The sequence below is a fragment of the Myotis daubentonii genome, chromosome 18 (assembly GCF_963259705.1).
Source record: "Myotis daubentonii chromosome 18, mMyoDau2.1, whole genome shotgun sequence".
Lineage (NCBI taxonomy): Eukaryota > Metazoa > Chordata > Mammalia > Chiroptera > Vespertilionidae > Myotis > Myotis daubentonii.
The window spans coordinates 11,858,724-11,878,328 of NC_081857.1; the positions used below are offsets into that span (position 1 = coordinate 11,858,724).

The 19,605-nt window shown below is 57.5% G+C and overlaps 3 protein-coding genes across 3 annotated transcripts in view; 2 read left to right on the forward strand and 1 right to left on the reverse strand.

The window, feature by feature from the left end:
• Positions 1–19,605, forward strand: part of CD46 (CD46 molecule) — a 145,659-nt gene that overhangs the window by 69,268 nt on the left and 56,786 nt on the right. The gene's annotated exons all lie outside the window — the stretch shown is intronic.
• LOC132221046 (uncharacterized) lies at positions 650–7,141 on the forward strand. Its single transcript, XM_059674975.1, has 4 exons — positions 650–746; positions 1,317–1,441; positions 4,134–4,549; positions 6,750–7,141. Exons 1-4 carry the CDS (start codon positions 650–652, stop codon positions 6,922–6,924), a joined length of 813 nt encoding a protein of 270 aa, XP_059530958.1. The 3' UTR covers positions 6,925–7,141.
• On the reverse strand, positions 10,294–18,916 carry LOC132221047 (uncharacterized). Its single transcript, XM_059674976.1, has 5 exons — positions 18,766–18,916; positions 14,287–14,507; positions 12,879–12,981; positions 12,093–12,145; positions 10,294–11,585 (listed from the first exon to the last, which is right to left on the reverse strand). The coding sequence occupies exons 1-5, from the start codon at positions 18,914–18,916 to the stop codon at positions 11,382–11,384; spliced, it is 732 nt and encodes a 243-aa protein (XP_059530959.1). The 3' UTR covers positions 10,294–11,381.

The following is a 19,605-nucleotide window of genomic DNA, read 5'->3' on the forward strand; positions in this document are numbered from 1 at the left end:
GGCCTGGGGCTGGGAGAACATCAGTCCTCCGCCCCGCCCCCCGCCCCGCTGCCCCCCAGAGAAAGAGGACTCGGCATTGTTAGGGAGCCCTCAGCAAAGGGGATGCCAGTTCTCCCTGGAGTCTAGCCTGTCACCCTCCCTGTGCAGGCTCAGCCATCCTCCCGTCCTCCATGTGATCAGGAAAAAGCTGGGATCAAGAGGACAAACCTCCCTCCACTGCAGGTGACCTTACAGAAGGCTTCGTCCACCAAAGCTATCCGCTGTGGGTTCCCCATCACAGGGCTCCTCCACAAGCTGAGGCTGGATTCGGGGGGCACAGAGGGACCGACCTGAGCAAACACAGGCCTGCGGCCCCGTCCAACCCTAAGCCTTCCGCAGGGAACACCTGCAGATCCAGCCTGAACCATCCGGGCTACGGGTCAAGCAAATAAACACACAACACTCCTCGCCCCCTTCCTACAAGCCCTGGCTGTCCAACTGAAGATCCCTCAGAGGGCCACCCCGCCAAGAAGACAGGCTGTTCCCTGCTCTGCCTCAGCACCCCTAGAAAGAGCGGGGGTCAGGCTCACTATTCAGGGAGCACAGGTGCCCAGGAACTCTCTGACCCGCCTTCCTCTCCACGGGGGAGGTCTGCCTCTTCGAGTCAGCCATGAAGCCAACGTTCCCCGTTTCCAGGACGGCATCTTCCTCCCCACTGGACATGAGCCAATCCTCCCGGCAGGCGCTGCGCTTTCGCCAGCAGACAGGTAACACACACAGCGCAGGTGCCCGCCGGGCAAGGCGCCGGGCAGGCCTCCCACACCTGCCAGAGAGACGCTCCAAGGCCCCGCGACCAGGCCTCGTTTCTGATTGCCGCTTGGAGGAGACGGGCCTGGGTGCACACGCCAGGTGCCGCGCAGCCCGGTCAGTGGTGCGGAGCGTGAGACCTCGCAGACGCCGGGGAATGGCTGCTTCCCAGCCGAGAAGCACCAGTCGGTTCTCACAGGAGCTCCAAGGAGCTGAGAGCATCGGAGAACACGAGACCCCGGTGTTCTGAGAAGAGACCTGCAGCCCACAGAGATCAAGGCAACTGCCGAGACCCGCTCCCCACCCCTGCCCCGCCCCACCCCACCGACCAGTGAGACCAGTGACGGAACACGGCTGGAACCCAAGGAAATGACAACTGGAGTCGGGACCTGGGTCGGACCCAAATTCAGCCGGTACCAGGGATGAGATCTTGGCAGGGCTCTCTGGCCGAGCTTCCTCAACTATAGGGATAACACCATCTACCCTCGCAGGGCTGCGTGGGGACCAAATGAGCTGGAAAATGTGAAAAGAGCTGCGAGCATCACATGGTGTGCGTGAGAGAGGGCGGTTGCCGATCAATTCCTCTCCTGCCAGAGTCCCAGCCCAAATCCCCATCCTGGGGCGAGGGCGGTGGGCTCACAGTGCTGAAGCCCAGGTAAGTCTCTAGTAAGCAGATGGTATCTTGGAGAGATGGAGCCATTTTTAAAGCCTGCCTTCTGGTTAGCGGGCTGCACGATGTGAGCCCTCAGCCCCGGGGGAGAAGGAGTGGACCAGGGGGATGGAGGCTGCCCAGGGCCCGGCTCCCAGCCCTGCTGGCCTCGGGCTGGTCTTGCACAACAGCCCGCAGGACCTGGACCTGGGCTCTCCCGCACGCGTGTTATTTTAGCTACCTTTGAACTAGTGACTCAAGACTCAAAAGCCAAAATGGAACTGGCGGCTCTGGGATATTTTTGTTTTTGTGTGTGTGTGTTTTTTTTTTCTCTTCTCTCTCTTTCTAAATAGAAGGGCGCAAACAACCTCATGAGAAAAGAGGCTAAATATAAAGGAAAACTTCCTGACAGCAAAGGGCACAGACCCCGAGCAGGTGTCTCGGGGAAGGGCCAGAACACGCAGGACCTGCCTGCACCCCCATGTTCTCTCCAGACTCGGGGCCAGACAGAGCAGTGTGCGCATCTTTCTAGAACACGGCACCTCAACTCACCCCAACCCACAGGCACAGCTTGCCCCGGCAGCTCCCACACACTGGCCCATCTAGACCAGCCTCTTGGTGGGAGCAGCGTCCCCGTCCTCTGTCACCGGAGGGCCCCCATCAGCCACCTTCCCACTTGCTGCTGGGGGAGGGGGCCTTTGAAAGTTGTCCCCACCGGCCTGCCTGCCCTGATTGACAGCATCAGTGCCTATCAGAGCACAGGATGCCGCTGGAGGCGGGTCCTCAGACCCCTCCCCTCTCCCTAGCTGGGGTCCAGCTGCCCTTGTCCGGAGTTTCTGGCTAAGATCTACCTCCACCCACATCCAGGGAGCCCCTGCCGGAGTTGGCAGGAACCTCCCAAAGGCTTCTTTGCCAACCCCCTCATTTTCTTGAGAATGCGAGCGAGTCCCAAAGAGGCAAAGCGAGCGCGCTCTCACCAAGGGAGCCAAGGCCTGCCGACCCGTCTCCACCAAGTCACGGAAGCCCGCGTTCCCTGAGCCCCCACCGCACCCCGTGCCACCCCAGGCCCCTGGCAGCAGGGGGCAGTGTCCGTGGTTGGAGGGCGGCAGGTGTGACCCGGGGCCAGGAGGAAAGGAGCAGCACGTGGCCTGAGTCACGTGGCCCGGCCGCTGTTCCGCTGGCGCCACGTAAACAAGCCCTGGGCCCTGGAGCCGGCCCCACGGAAATCTCCCTCCCACGTCCCCAGCCGCCCACTGCCTCCGCCTCAAGACATCAGGCTCACCCAGGCCTCGGTAACACAGGGTGCCTTCTCGTCCCTTCCCCTCCGCCTGTCCCTTCCCTATCGCCACCATCTCAGAAGCACGTGCTGTGCCAGGAGAGGCTGGGCACAGAGCTCTGCCTCCCCCGGGCACATATTTTACCGGTGACTCGGCAAAGCCGTATCCCGAGGTGCCCGTGCTGTGGGGTAAGGGGCGAGGTGACCGGGCTGAGGCAGGGACACCGGCAGGCGCCGCTGAGGGTGGGAGACGGAGCCCCGAGGGCCGCCACGGCCAATGGACACACCCTGGTCTGCGGGAGACCCACGGCCTGATGGCTACGGCCTCCGAGGTCCGTGCCAGTTCCTCTGAGCTGTGGGGACCTTGGATGCCTTTCCTAGGTGACAGAACGAGAGGGCTTGGCATCCATCTCCATCCTAACTCTCTGGAGGCCTGAAGACTATGGCTTCCCCATGTGGCTGAGGTCCTTCGGGCCCCTACATTCCCTCCCGACCAACATCTGGACCCCCACTCCTTATGCGTGGGGTCCTCCTTTTCCGTAACGTCTACTTTATGTTCCTTTTCATTCTGTTTATTCCCGTTTTCTACCTCCGCCACACCAGCATGCTGCCTCCCCAGCACCCCGTCCAGGCCCTGGCACATGGCAGAGGCCAAATCCAGATTTGGGGAGGGGATGGATTTGCCTGCTCCGTCCTGCCCGTCCACGGATATCCCAGAGGGCCTTCCTGGGCCCAGCCTCCCCCCGAAACGGGCGCCTGGCCTTCCACTCTGTTCACATCCGTTCTCCTGGCCGCCTCCCCACAGAGGGCCTCAGCTCCCCAAAATGTCTGCACCAGCCCCAGCGGGCGAGAACGAAAAGCACAGGCTTTGGACGTGCCTGCGCTGAAATCTCAGCAACCCCACTTACCAAGTGGGTGACCTTGGTGAAGTCACTTCACAGTCACAGTTTCTTTCACCGTGAGAGGGAAGTAACACCTGCTTTATACGGTGGTTCTGACGCTGAAATCAGATAAGCAGAGGCGGGCTCTGCACACAGGTCAGTTTCCCTTTCCCGGGACTGCCTGCTGAGACCAAGAGCTCTGCTGCCCATCCCACACCTCCCAGGCTCAGCACGGGCCCTGAGCTGGGCTCCAAGCGCACACACGTCCATTCCAGGCCCCAGCAGGCAGCCCTGGCTGGACACGGGATACACCCTCCCACGCCCTCCTGGCCTTCAACCTGCAATCAATGCACAGCCATCTCCCTACGTGCCGTTCTCCATCCTCATCCGCCCGTTCCTCCCCTGCCCAGGCTCAACATGATTGCATCAGGTTCTGCATGGGCCGTGGGGCCTGCAGGTGTTCCCGGCTCTATCGGCCCACAGGCAGCTCCCGTGGAGGGAGCCAGCGGGAACCCAACCCCAGCCTCTGCTTTCCTCACAGGCACTGCAAGTCCCAGAAGAGCAAAGCGAAGCGAGGGCCTCCCTGGCACAGCCAGCTGGTTGGAAAGGGCAGGCGGTATCTCTCGCATATCTCCCAGGAAGGCAACGTGCCCACAGAAGTGACCGGCACAAGGTACAGATCCTCTCTGAAGCTGTGGCTGCAGCCTCGGGGGCACCGGTGCCAGGGGACAGAGCCAAGGCATGCATTAAACCGTTCACAGCCCCGACCAGACCAGGATTCAATGGGACCGAGAAGGTGCTGACCAATCAGGTCCCCTGGCAGGGCCCCGCCTCCAATGCCCGCTGCCCAAGCCACGCCACCACAGCTCGGGTGCCACCAGCTCAGTTAACCTCTGCTGGACTCAGATGGAAAGGCCTCACCCTGCCTCCTGGCTTCCAGACCACAAGGATCCAAAGGTCAAGGAAAAAGTGCCAGATATGCCTGTCCTACCCGCACCACCCCCGCCCCCCCTGCCCTCCCCAGGAGGTGTCAACTGCTCTGCTGGCCTGACTTGCAAACATAGTGCTCCCAGCTGGTGAGCAGGGACAAAAGAATGAGGTGAGGAACACACATAGGAAAATCAACAGGGAAGCTCCACCCGGGTCTGGAAAGGCCAGAGGTGACAGGCAACTGCCCCTTAGCTTCCCACCCTGGCTCTCCCAATCTGGACAGGCAGGGCTGTGAGTGGGAGTGGTGGTCACCCAGAGCCCGGCCAGGGATGCACCGCACACAGGAGAGCAGAGGCCCCTTGAGCATGGCCAACAGCTCCGTCTGGCTCCAGCCCCACAGCCAGCGCTGGCCGGACTCTCGCCGGCACATCTTGAGGGACTTGGCCCGCGCCTCTTCGTCTCCCCAGCGGCACCAAAGTCGATCCCTCCTCTTTATTCATGTTCCAGACCCAACACCCTTAGCCATCGCTTGCTCCATGGCTGCTGGAGGGGCTGAGACTGGTCAAGTTCCTTGAAGGAAGAGAAACCCGACTCATCCCCACAGCCCTGGGTGCCTCCGTCTGGAGCAGTGGTTCTCAACCTTGGCTGCACATTAGAATCACCCGGGAATCTTTTAAAAATCCTGATTTCTGGGCCTCATCCTCCGGAAACTCTGTTTCTTTGTGATGGGGTGGGGCCACAACATGAGTAACAAAGAAACAGAATTTCCGGAGGCTGAGGCCCAGAAATCAGGATTTTAAAAAGATTCCCAGGTGATTCTAATGTGCAGCCAAGGGTGAGAACCACTGGTCTGGAGGATCTCAGGCTGCTCAGAGCCGATTCACAGATGCATCTCAGATGGGAAGAGAAATGAAAGAAATGAAACATGGTGGAAGCACTGGCCTGCCTTCCCAGGGAAGGGAGTGGGATGGGGAAAAGAGAGCGGAGAGGTGGGACCCCACAGGGCCTCCAGGTGTTAGCGAGGGTGTCATCAAATTACGCAGCAACCCTCCTTTTCTCTTCAGACACCAGACAAAGCTGCCCTGGCTAATTCCAACCAGCGCTACTGGCCCAGAGCGTTGCCGGAATCTACTTGGTAGGGGTGAGGTTTCCCGGCGACGAGGCCAGCGCCAGGAGTCGGCTCTCTGAATTGTCTCTACAAGGCGACAGGCCTCCCCAGTTCTGCAGCCGTCATCGTTTTTAATCACCGATGCTATTATCCTCAAGCGAGGCAGCGAAAAACATTTCTACATCCACTGCCTACAGATGCTCTGCCATGGCTTACTGGGCGTGGAATTTTTTTTTTAAGGCCAAGGCAATAATAGCTTAGAGGAAGAAAGTGACACACACACACACACACACACACACACACACACACACACACAAAGGTAGGCAACCCGGGCAGTGTGGCTCAGTGGTTGAGCATCAACCTATGAACCAGGAGGTCATGGTTCAATTCCCGATCACGGCACATGCCCAGGTTGTGGGCTCAATCCCCAGTGTGGGGCGTGCAGGAGGTAGCCGATCAATGATTTTTCTCTCATCATTGATGTTTCTATCTCTCTCTCCCTCTCCCTTCCTCTCTGAAATCAATAAAAATATATTTTTTAAAAAAGGTAGGGAAAGAGCCCCTAAATCTACTGCCCAGGCCACAGTCTACACTCCAGACTGAGCTCTAGACTGAGGCCACATGACTAAAAGTGCTAGAGTAAGAAAGGACATCCCCAGAGATGACTCCGGGAAGAGGACACCCCAGTGCCAGGCGGGTTCCCAGGACCTTGAGGGGTTATAGCCAGAAGCTCAGGCTACATGATATACTGGGGGCTGAGGAGAGTAGCCCGTCAGTGACGCGGGAGACGCACCTGCTCTGCCGGCAGCCACACCCAGCAACCTCCCAGCCATCTCCCACACACCCTAGCAGCCGGGTCGCTTCGCCGGCCACCTGCCCCTGGTATCTGCTGGCGACTAACCCCGTTCACAGAAGAGCTGGGAGGAAGAGAATGGGAAGGAGAGAAAAGTCGTTTGGGAGACTCTGAATGAAGACGCTGAAGGATTCCTCACCGAATAAGGAAAATGGCCTCCATGGGAAGAGAAGGGGTTGGGGGAAAAAACGAGAAGGGGACAGGCCACACCTGACTTACCCGGGCGGCCGGGAAGGGGTTAAGTCATATTTTCCAGGCTGCATCAGGTTTCCACGGAGCAGCCTGGTGGAGCGCCACATCCATCAGCACTTTGGGTCCCGGAACCGCAGCGGTGGCTCACCAGCACCTACGAGAGGGAGAAGGCAGAGAATCCAGCCCACTCTGCCTGTACCACCCAGCATGACACCCTCAGTCACCACCAACTCTCCCGAGGTCGGCTGACACCTCTGCCTGGCGAAGGCAGATTTCCGGAAACTCCAAGGAGGGGGGGGGGGGTGAGGGCAGGGAGCAGGCGCAGTTCCCGGATGCCGGAGCTGAGCTTGCCCTCATGTATCCTAAAGAAAATCAAGGGAAGGAGGAGGAAGGGGTGGGGAAAGGCAGGGAAGACAAGAGGTCCAACAGAAGGAAGGGGGAGGTCAAGGCAAGGCAAACAGGAAACCCAGAAGACATACCAGAGGCTGGTCTCATCCAGGGCCACAGCCAGGGCCTGGTCTCTCCTTGTCCAAAGTCCAAATCCATCAGGGCTGTCAGCCCCTCCTACATCAGTACCCTCATCCATGTGACCTTTGTGTCCATCCGAATCTGAATGAGGGGAAGAGAGGTTGGCAGCCCTGAATCGGGCGCGCGCACACACAGACACGCCCCTCCCAGAACGAAAGGCCCCTGAGAGATGCCTCACTCTCTAGGTTCGGATCCTCTGGTAGAACTACTCCTCTCCCACAGGGGAGGGCAGACACGTCCGATAAGAATTGCTTAGCGAAGGCTATATATAGTCTAGGTTCCAACCGGCCTAGAGATTTGGAGCTAGAACTTGGCAGAGAACCATGCTAGATGCTGGCAAGGACCAGCCTCCCTCAGCCAGCCAACGGAGAGCCTCACCTCCCTGCCGGGGGCAGGGAGGGCAAACAGGGTCCTTCCATTTGGCCCATTAACACTCTGCACTGAGGGACACGGGCTTTTGGCTCCATTTTAGGGAAAACCGACGTCTCCGAAATGAGAGGGGTGTGTGGGGGGGGGGCTGAACCCCGAGTTCTAGCGTCTCTACAGCTCTCCGCACAGCAGGAGAAAAGCAATCCAGTCCTCTCTTCCGGAGCACCAAGGGTGGGGCGTGCCGGAACAGAATGGAGACGCCACAGCAGCTGGCTGGGGTCAAAAAACATCTATCCGCTCCCAATGTCTGAAGGAATAAAAGAATGCAGACAAATACTTACTGCACGGAGCCAGGCTGCCACGCATCTGTCTCTTTTTGGGGGGTTACAAATGCAAACGAGTGCACAGGACCCCACAGGATGGCCGCTGTCTTCTGCAACCAGCACCCTCCTCAGCTGGGCCGTGTCTCCACGAAGTTGTCACTCACGGAGCTCAACTCCCCTTGAGTTCTCTGTGGGGAAGAAGCAAAAGGAAGACAGGTGGGCTCAGCTACGGGGCCAACCACAAGCAATTCGTTGTGCAGGCTCCAGCCAGGCCCCACTAGGGTTACGATGTGGCCCTGGGACCGTGGCCCTCCGCTGCGGCTCATCACCCAATGACAGAAGCAACACTTTGCTGGGGCCATCGTCCTGGGGAAAGACCAGTGCCACCGGGCACAGGTCTTGTCACGGAAGGCCTGTCCACCAGCTCTTTCAAAGACAATCCTGAGGCTGGCCTGGGGGTCATGGTTGGATTCACATGCCCAGGTTGTGGGTTCGATCCCCAGTGGGGGCCGCGCAGGAGGCAGCTGATCAATGAATCAATGAGTCTCTCTCATCTTTGATGTTTCTACCCTTCTCTCCCTCTCCCTTCCTCTCTGAAATCAATAACATTATTAAACAACAACAACAAAACCTGAGGGACGGACCTCTCTGAACTACATACAGCATTGGGGCTCTCTTCATACACACAGCTTCTGGACAACGAAACAGGAGACTCAAAGCATCCAACACCCACCTATAGATGATTTTTTTTAGGTCAAGTTGCTCTGTACTCAGGCTCAAAGAGACATGACGCAAAGGGGCTGGTGCTGCCTGTGAGCTCTGGGTGGGGACGGCCGGCTCACGCATCGCTCTGACCAACTGTCCGCTGTGACCTCGGTCAGGTCTCCCTGCTCCCTCAGCCTCCCAAGGCCCCCAAGCCACTCCTTCCAGAGGTCCCCCCCCCCCCCCCGAGGTCTCTGGGGACGGGAGGAGGTGCCAGCATCGCCTGTGGGGGAGCGTGAGGCTGAGCAAGGGGACACAGGGACAGGAGGCCGGGAGCTCCGGGCCAGGCTGCCCCTCCGTCCCCACCCACAGGTTGTCGGCTCCCCTGCCCTGCGACACGGAAGGGGGAGGAGAGCGAGCGAAGCCAGATGCTGGGGATAATGGTTTGGCCACCATTCAGCGGCAATGGAGCTCCGTGTTCTCCCTTCCTCCCAAGCAGGGATGGTGGGGCGGGGCCGGCGGGCGGGCGGGGCTTGGGGGCAGGTCACATGCACTCAGCGCAATGCGGCAGATTCAGGAAAAGCCTAGAACCCCGAGCCGCCATGACACACACCCCCCCAGGTCAGGAACTCAAGGTCTATAATTTTCCCTGAGAAGGGAGGGAGGCAGATGAAGGGGTGGGGGTGGGGGGGGGGATAAGCTTTGATTTGGGAAGGCAGGAAAGGGGAGGCCCAAGCAGGCTACTCAAGAGCTGAGCTTCAGCTTAAGGCCAGGGATGCGTCTCCACCATCTTCACACGATGCCAGCTGAGGAAACCTAAGATGCCACATCCCCACGATGGGCATTTGTTCGTGGGGTCCCGGAGCGCTCCTGCTAGCCGGGCCCCCATCCCAAGAAGAGACCCCCACCTTCTGTCCAAGGCAACGAGCCACAGGGAGGCATCGCCAAGGGGCCCTGGTAAGATGTCTCCCATTTGGGACTCATGAGAGGAGCTCAAGAAGCGACCCTGTTTGTCAAGTTCATCTAAAAATACAAACAGCTGCATGTTCTTTTCCGATTCTAAGAAGCAAGGGCCCACAGCACCCTGGTGAGTCCCTGGGGCTCCCCCCGGCCCCGATACCCAGCGGTGGGCTTCTTGTTGCCCAGCCCGTGTTGAAACGACCCTGGTGGCCGCCGCGGGGTCAGCTCCCAGCCCTGACAAGCTGCGTCTGCTTTCACGCTGACACAATGTCCTGGCCATTCAGCTGAGCGCTCCATCTTCCTGCTCCCAACGCACTGAGTCATCATCCAGAGAGGAAAAAAACAACAGAGCAGCCGTCACCAGGGTCCCCACTGCCGTCGGCTGGCGACTCATGGCTGTCGTCACTCTCCGCTCTGCAGCCCCAGAATTGGTGACGAGGGGCCTCGGGGTGCCCGGCTCCCCTCCCACGGATGCGTGGCAGGAAGCAGGCAGCCACTGCTGCGAGGAGGGGAGGGAAACTAACCTGGCATCCAGAGGCTCCCAGGAAGGCGCCCCGGTTAACCCTCCCTCTGCCACCACCGGTCCTCCGGCTCCGTTCCCGTGGCCTCGCTCGGAGGCAGACGGTGGAGGGGCATTTACTCTGGGTGGGGAAGGGCACGGCCTGGCAGGCTTCAGGGGCCTGCTGTCTGGGGACCTTCTCTTCCCCCCTCCCCCGGCTCTGCTTCTGCTGTCCCCTCGCCCCCATTTCTTCTCGAGCCCAGCCAACTGCTGTGTTCCTTCCTCACGTCCCTGCGAACCTACTGGGTAGGGGCAAGGGAGCCACACTTTCGGTCGGGAACCTATTTGCTTGGCAAGGTATCAGGCAATTCTGTGTAGTCACAGTGGCTCCATCTCTCTGACTGAGGACACGGAGACTTAGGAAGATCAAGTAATTTGTCTAAAACCACCCGGTAAAGACGAGGCAGGGTCCAGACGCAAACCTCCGTCTGTGCAAGAGCAATCCATGTCCCTGCTCCCTGCCTCCCACGCTCTCCACTCCCTTCTGGGTTCTGGAGCTGATTTCTGCTCAGAAGACACCATACCCCACCCAACCTCCTCATCCTCTTCCAGGATCATTGAGGTTTGTCAATCCATCCATGTCAGCTACAAAGCAAGAAGCCGGCCTCATGAATGAAACTGGCCACAACTGAAGAGGATGAAGTCAATGAGGGTGGCATGGGCCAGCTAAGGGACCCAGGCCGTAGGTGCAAAAGGACCGGCTACCCAAAGTCCCACCACGCATGAGGAGCTTACAAAATTCCTTAAATAGTCACGTGGGGGGGACCTACCTCGTCGTTCAAAGGCATTTTGCAGACACAGAGGATGGAGAGAGGAAAAAAAAACACAAAGGCTTTGAGAGACCGGGGTTCGAACCATGATCAGAACACTTACCAGCCACGGGTGCTCCCCGCAGGGTTGGGGTGAGGAATAAATGAAATGACCGCTGTGAGAGAGCTGGATGGGGGACCCAGCAGGCAGGCGGCACCCACTGGCTACGTGTGAGCTCACAATCTAATAGGTGACGTGAGATTTACAGACAGAAAACAACAACTAAAGGAGCATAAAGGGGGGGATGAAGCCCATGGGAGCTGGGCCCAAGGGGGCAGGGGTGGCTCTGAGGACCCCGCTGGTGAAGGGGAGGACAGGTCCGCGGGGGACGGCGGGCACTGCGGCAGGTGGGTGGGTGCCACGGAAAATGCCACCGGTGAAAGCAGAGACGGGAAAAGCAAGCAAAAGGAAGTCACCTGGTTTTGCGAGAATCTGTGACTACCTAGGGACAGGATCTAAGGCTGGCTGCAGACAGCCCCCGGCAGGCAGCCTGCGAGGGCAAGGCTCTCCTCTGGATCGAGGAGAAACCATTTCACGTTTCTGGGCAGGAAGACAAGATGGCTGCTGCACGCAGCCGGTCGGGAATGGCATGGGGACGGGGACGGGGACGGGGACGGCAGGGTGCCTGCTGGGCTCGGGGGATCGGCTCTGGCAGGGGACTGAGCACAAATGGGAAAATGGCAAACAGGCAGGGTCATCCGAACAGATCCTCGCACTGCCAGGGACCCCCCAACCCCTGCCTGTGGGAGGCTGCCTGCCCCAGGCAGACCTATTTGGGGAACCCCAAGCACAGATCCCACACGTCTGAGATGAGCTGCCATGGCTCTGCCTCCTCTCCACGCCCCCCCACCCCCAAGATCCAGCCGTTCGCCAGACAGCCCTAAGCCTCAGGCTGAGGCATGATGACCCAGGCCTTGGTTCAGCAGGGCCCACGCTCTGGCAACACCCAGGCCCCAGTGGTGAACCCCCACCAGGGCTGTGCTTGGGGTTGGGACTGGGCCATCTTCACTGCGGCAGCCACCGATGCCCGCCTCTGCCCCCCCTCATGCCCCCCCGCCACCCCCCCCCCGTCACAGCCCCTGCACCCCCCCTCCCCGCCCACTGCAGAACCGGCACAGCAGGACCAGAAAAACCAACCCCACCATGTCAGAGACCAGCACACATACCTCCAAAATGGCAGCCTTGCAAGAAAAGGAGTCCAAGCACATTATCAGCCCACCTAGGGAACGGAGGGCCAGTCGACGGCCAACCACCTCCCACCGGGGCCTCCCAACCTTTCCTCACTCTCCCAACTGGCACATCGTCCCCCTCAGAAACTGCCTCTCAAACGCCAGAAGCATAAGGGGGAAGGAAGGGCATCAGCCCATGCCCCCGGGGGTCCTGGGGGCCAGAGGTGGCCCCGGGCACTCAGAAGGACAGCTTGCGTTCTACACCCCAATACGAGGAACAGCTGTCTGCAAACCTAGCTCCTACCTCTGACCGGACGAGAGCGGAACCTTTCATGGCTCCCCTGTGAGACCCTCCCCAGCTTCGTGGGCCCCGGGAGCCAGGAGGTAGGCTGGCGAGGAAGGGCCGAGCAGGCGCAGCCGTGCCCTCCGTTATGTAAGAAGGAGGGCGGTGCTGCCCTAGGCCAGAGACCCAGGGCGCATTGCACTCCCAGATGCGCAGTCATGGGCGGGGGCCACTGCGCAGGGCAGGGCAGGGCTCGGGGACCCCCTCCCCACCAATGTGAGACCTGCACCACAGACGGGATGGGGAGCTGGAACCCTGAATTTCCCCCGTCCCCTGCCCCCCAACCAGAGGAACAGCCTGCTGCCCTAGTTTTGCTCTCACTCTCGTCTCTCCCCAGAAGGACAAGCCTGGCTCACCTCTCAGGCCCCAGGGGCTCTCCCTGAAACCCCACCTGATACGCAGCTTCTGAGCAACGTCCGGGGGGTCGGTCCCATCCTCACCTTTGCAAGCGCCAGGGAGCAGCAGCTTCCAGAAGGCAGGTCCTTCCCACACTGGGCTCAGCTCTGGGCAGCCCCAGACGTCAATGCAAATCTCTGGTCCCCCCTGGGAGTAGCCCAGAGTCAGCAGGAAGCCCGGGGGGTGGCAATAGCAGCGGCAGCAGCTCTGCCCTACCTTGCCCGGGCGTTTCCAGGGGAGCCAAGAATTATTTTGCCGCAACACTGAGGTGTGGCTGGTTGGAAAATTCCCTTTTCTGACACCAAACTAAAGGACAGATATTTTCTTCCAGTTGGGCCAACCCTCTGTGCACCTGTCTACCTCCCCAGCCCTTGCCCCTGTACGAAGTTTGGGGTGCCCTGAGCTCCTCTTCCTTCGAGTGCATGAAATAAAAAGGGCCAGGAAGAGGCTTCTGCTGGTCAGTCAAAAGCAGGCACCCAGGAGCACATACGCACACCCCTAAACAGATTTTAGAAAGCTGCTGGGCTTCTCCCCCCTCCCCTTTAAGCAAGTGAAATGCAAATTCAGATTTGATACCTTGCCCTCAGCCAATGAGAGAGAGGTTTTCACCTGCCACGGGCCAACCCACCAATCAGAGGAAGTGTCTGGAGTGAGAGCCCTCCCCTGGCCAATGGAAGGCCAGCTCAGTCACTTAGTTAATGATGCAGCAGTACAAGGAAGGCCAGCACATGTGAACTGGAAGGGTGCCAACATGGAGACACAGAGCGCGCAAGGTAAACAACTTCCCAACGCCAAAGGGATGACATTTAATCTCTAAATGCTGGCTTCCCTGCTCAGCTCGTCTTTAAACCCTCTCGGCTGGCCCCCCACACCCCGGGAACCTCACTACCTGTCCCCCCAGAGATCCTAACAAGATGCAACAGTGACTGCGTCACCATTCCCCACTTTCCCCAACTACGCAGTGACAAACCAACCAGCTTCACCCCACGTCTCCCAGCCCACACCCCACCCTGCCCACCTGCTCCTCACCAGCCAGATTCCCAGGGCTGAGCGTTTCAATAAGGCAGCCCCTGGGCAACTGTGGCCTGGCCTCCCTCTCAGCACCTCTCCTTCTCACTCCCCCCACCCCCTTCCACCTGAGACCTGCTCAGACAGACAGACAGTGCTGACACTTAACCTGGAAAACCAGTCCGTATGTCTGCCCAACAGGAGAAAAGGAGGATAAAGAGTAGGAGGTCAGGTGGGACGCCTGGGACAGCTTGCTCCTCTCTCCTCGCCCCTGAACAGGTTTGAGCAGCTGACACGAAGGGAAAAGAAACTGAAGTGGGGAAAAAAAAAAAAAAAAGCTCTCTCTCTCCAAGAAAAAAATAGGAAAAAAGTGAGAAAGGGGGTGAGAAACACAGAGCGCCCACATACGCAAAGACATCGCCCCCGATCCCAGCAAATACGTACGTGGGGGAAGAAGAGGGTTACGCCATCAAGTCCTGAAGCCCATCGGACCGCCCATCGCCAGCTGCGCAGACCCAAATCTTGGTCCGGCTGTAAGATGCCGCAGTCTCGAATGTTCCAGAAATCGGTCCGGTTAAGTCTTCCACTGTGGCCCCACCACCTCTTGCTCCCACCCCTACCTCCCCCCACCACCACCTCCTCCCCACGGGAACCGCCCGTGCCACCTTGCGTATCATCCTCTTATAGCCTAGGCTACCCAGAGGCCTCCGGCCCCCAGCAGATTTCTGAACGGCTTGGCAAGTGAGCTGGCAGAACCTGGTGCCCGGTGTTGCTATGACTTGTTTCTTGATTTCTCTCTCTCTGCTGCAGCACGGCTGTTGCTAGCAGACCTATCGACGGAGCGCTCTCTCTCTCTCCCTCTCCCCCTCTCTCTCTCTGAGCTCTGTGACGCAGATCTAAATTCTCCAGTCTGCTCCTTGTGTTGCAAGAGCAGAACTGCAGCTTTTCCCCTGGAGAGCCTGAGGGCAGTGCCAAGGCTGGTCAAACAAGGCAAAAAAAAAAAAAAAAAAAAAAAAAAGTTGGGCCTGCACTCGGCTCCCTGGCCACACTTTCCCCCGTCCCATTTTTACCCCACACCTCACTGCTCTGGGGCATCGAGAGCCTGGTGCCTGCAGGCTCACACCTTCCCTGAGGGCTTCCCAGCCACAGGACCAGCTTAACTCTTTGAGGGACAGCGCCCACAAGGCAGACAGGGCTGTCCCACACCAAATGTTGCGTCATCTTTTCTTGAGCCCTGGGAGAAGGCCCTGTGAGCTTCTCCCGGCTGGCCATAAGAAGAAAATGGTCCTCACCCTGAGACCACTGTCCTGTTAACTCTTTCTGCCACAGACAAGTCCAGATTCACAGCGCAGCTGGTCTGTGCTGTGTTTTGCTTTTTTGGCCCCCAACCAGGACCTTTTTCTCCCTGGAATTTCCTAAAGACAAGAAGTGTAATTAAAACATTGCCTGGCTTATCCCACGAGTGAGATCCTTGTAGCGGGGCAGGAACCGGAGAGCCCAAATTGAATGGCAGCCTGAAGAATCCAGAGCAAAAGCGTCTGGGTCTCCATTCTTCCTGAGCTCAGAATTTTAGAGGCGGGGTGGATCCGTCCAAATCGCTCCTCAAAAGGCACTTATGCCACACTCAGTCCCGGAGATCCAGGTTGCTGAGTCATTTGTTCCCAAGAAGATCCTCCGACAACATGAAAAGCAGCAAAACAGAGCGGCAGCCACGCCTGGACCTGGAGTGGCCAAGGACTGGGTTCTTCTCTCTGGGGGTGGGCAGCCAAGTGAGATAAGGCGCCACCAGCCCACCCCCACTGCCCCTGTGATGGTAATGCCTGGGCATTCACATACCTGGACACTCTTTTGGGGACGGGGGAAGGGGGGGAACCAATGCTCCGGAGAAGGCCTGAGACTTTCTTAGGAGACTGACACGTCTCCACTACAGCAAAGCACGGACCCAGATATGTTTCCAGAACAATTCTGATGCTATCCCTGGACCCTGTATACCTAGGCAGACCCAAGGGGTCTTGGGTCCCACACCATACATCCAAAGAATCCAGTCCCATAAAGGTTTCTGACAACCAGTTGCACCATAGGAGGCTAGACCTGACTGGAAGTGAGAGAGATACTCGGGTCCTGGGGCAGGTGACTCATAAAGTACATCACATCAAGAACCCTGCCACTCCCAAGAAGATGGCTTGAGAAAGAGAGGCCAGGCAGCCACGTTATCCCGTGCCCTGCCTCCCCAGCTGCCTTCTTCAAGCAACTACCCTGGGCCCCGGTTTCACGCAACAAGAAGACCACTTGGAAGACAACCACGGCACTCCACGGTTTTCAAAGAAGCCCAGGGCATCATCGGTGCCAGGCTCCCCGCAGGGGGCAAAGTGCTTCAAATTCACACCTTCTGGGCTCCAGGGTAGAGCATGCCAATGAAGGAGTTACCTACTGGTCTGATGACCAAAGGAAGGCGGCCTTGATGGCACTAGAGCCAGCCCCCCGGAATGGTCCTCTGCCTACTTAAATACCATTTGCCGGAGTTTCCTTTTCCATGGAAGAAAAACATGCCTAAGTTCATGTCAGGACATTCCTGATTTATCCAAGAGCCCAGGATCAAATAAACAAAGGGCTTTGAGCTCTGCCAGGGAGCCTCCTTCTCCGGGACAGAGGACCAGAGGGAAGTAGGGCTCCGCGCACAGTTGGCCCATCACCCGGTGAACCTGGTGAATGACGTGGCTGCTCACTGCCATGGTGCTGGGGATGTCACGGGTGGGTGGCGGTGAGAAAGAAGAGGCAAGTCAGTCATGAGAGACGGAGCAAGAGCAAGTTCGGGTGAGAGGAGGGCCGTTCACAGCCGCAGGGGTTGCAGGTAGAGGCCGATTGTGGCCAGCCTCTGAGCTTGGGTAAATGCAAAGAAAGGTCCCCGTCTCAGGGGCTCAGCCGGAACCGACTCTGACTTGCAAAGCAGTATGACAAGCTCTCTGTTTGGGAAGCTTTTGTTAGGTTTCACTCTTCACCTAAGTCTTCTCTTCTTCTTCTTCCCACAGCCCCATCACCGTTCTTACCATGTCGCTAGGATTGAAACGGTCATTTTAGGTGCCTCTGCCCAATTCTAGCTCTTTCTTCTGTTAACTTGATTCTGCGCGGCACCGAGAACAGAAACACCCCAATGGGATGACCAGGAAGCAGAAACGAATTTGGTTCCAAAAAAACCAGGGGAGGATGTTTACTTAGCAAGCACGCTCGAGCCTACCAGGAAGCGACTTTACAGGGTGCTGCGTGCCGTGTTTGACTTCGGGGGTAGAGATAACTTGTGAGTGAGGAGAAGGGGCTGGCTCCTCCCGGGCACACTCGGGGGCCTGCGGAGGCTGGGCCGGGGCAAACTTGCAAAGGCAGGGCTTCCCCTCCAAGCCAGCAGGCCACTGGTCCTCTGCAGCTACAGGCCTCGGAAACTAGCCTGGCTCTCCAAACATCGCGAGCTCCCCATGGCCTCTGACGGATCTGGGTCAAAACTTTGCAATGCCAAAGACGAATTTTTTTTTTTTCTTTAAAGGGAATGAGCTGAACTTTTACCCAGCCCTTGTCCAGGGTTTGGAATGCAAGCACCCTGTCACTGCCACAGACTCCCATTTGGCATCAGCCAGGACAGCAGGCTTGGGGCAGCCTCTACGTCCTCTCATGTCCTCATTAGGACCCACTCTATAGGGACAGGAGCTCTAATGCAGAGAGAAACTGTTTCTCTCCAGACAGGGGAGCTGGGCCGGGGCTGATCCCAAACTCCACACCAGTATCAGGGCCCGAGTGGGTGTTGCAGAGAGAGATCAGGCCCAGGCCCACAGTGACGAGGTGTTTCTGTGCTCCGCCTGGGAGGGCAGACAACGAGCACTCAGAAAATCATTTCTTAAGTTCCTACGAGGTGCTAAGCCACACACGGCGAACAATGTAAGACACAGGCCATCATCTCAAGACATACCATTCTAGTTGAGGACCCTGTCAGCATTCCCAAATTCGCGTTGTTGATATATCTGCTCTTTAAAAGCTGATATTCATTTTCCCATTGAAATATACTAAAAAAATATTGTTTGGGTTCCCAGGATAGCCCGCAAAAGCCTATTTCAGTCTCGTCAGAAAGTCGCAAACTCAAATGCCTGTGGGCTGGCCGGCAGGTAAGAAAGGCGAAGCCGCTGGGGGGATATGCCAAGTGGAAGGAGGATCCTCTCCTCACAGGCAGCCCCTCCCCAGCCTGCCTGCGGGGGACCAGCTGGGGATGGAGCCCTCAGGAGCCCAGATCACCCTGTTTTTCAGGAGAAGGAGGAAATCCAGATTTATTATATTAAACTTTTGATTTAAAAAAATATATATATATATATATATTTTACTGATTACAGAGAGGAAGGGAGAGGGAGAGGGAGATAGAATCATCAATGATGAGAGAGAATCACTGATCAACGGCCTCCTGCACGCCCCACACTGGGGATCGAGCCTGCAACCCGGGCATGTGCCCTGACCGGGAATCCAACCGTGACCTCCCTGTTCATAGATCAATGCTCAACCACTGAGCCACGCTGGCTGGGCTAAACTCTTGATTTTTAAACACCGTTCAAAGTTTTAAAAGCCAAAACATACCTGCACACCTTCCAGTCTGTCTGCTCTGTGGTAATGGGTTCAAAATACAGTATGTTTGCAATGAAAAATAAGAGCAGTCACTGCCTGAGTGAGGATTTAAATAAAGAAACAAAGAAGAGTCACGGAATAGGAAACTGCCTCACAGAGGCTGCTACTGGAGGAAAGAATGACACAGACAAAAACCAGGGGACCCTTGACCTTCGGCTCAAGGCTTGTCAGCCGGTTCTAATTTGAGGGCTGCTGGTAGAGCCTGCCTCAGAATCATTTAAATATTCATGACACCATTAAAGGGCTGGTATTTGTGCCCAGCCTAACCCGGCAGGAGCACAAAAGAGTCTCCCAATTGAGAGGTGCTGCTCTGAGCACCCCCAAAGGATCCGTCCAGAGCTTTGTTGATAAAATCGGAAGGGATTATCATAATCCAGCTGCCCGTCCACGGCACCGGGCCCTCCACAAACAGCGCCATGACCTAGACGTGGTGCGGTCTAGCCTCTGCCTGACCCAGTGACTCCCATCCCACCTTTGGAGGTCCCACTACTGGGACAAACTGAAGGGAACTGCCTTTCTGGATCCTATCTACCAGCCTCAGGTCTTCGCTCTGCCTCTGGGGCCCACAGAACAAGCCTACTCCCCCAAAAGGCTTTCAAATATTTTAGGATAACTTTTACGACCACAAGTTTTTTAGGCTAAACAAGGAGGTACAAAAAGGGAAATGAAAAAGGAGGTGGGGGTGGGTTTGGGGGAAAGCCGGGGAGAAATCTTCTTAAAACAGCTGATCAAAAATTAACAAGCCCAAGGAAAAGAGGAAGACACACACACACACACACACACACACACACACACACAAGCACATATATTATGCATTCATGAGAAAGAGGCACCTTCGCCAAACAAACAGCTGGGTGACGCAGGACTGTGAAAGGAAGGGCCCAGGGCCACACACCGGAAGAGAACAAGAACCACGGGACCAGGCAGTTCCCAAGACCAGCCACCAGGCCGTGCCATGCTCAGGCCAGCTTAAAACCTGACATCGGGAGAAGAAACCCACATACAACCCACCATTATAAGGAGGGGGCATTCCTTTGGCCATGTTGAGGGAAGGGGTTCTTTTTCTTATGGATTTTATGGATTCTTTATATGTTCTGAATACAGATC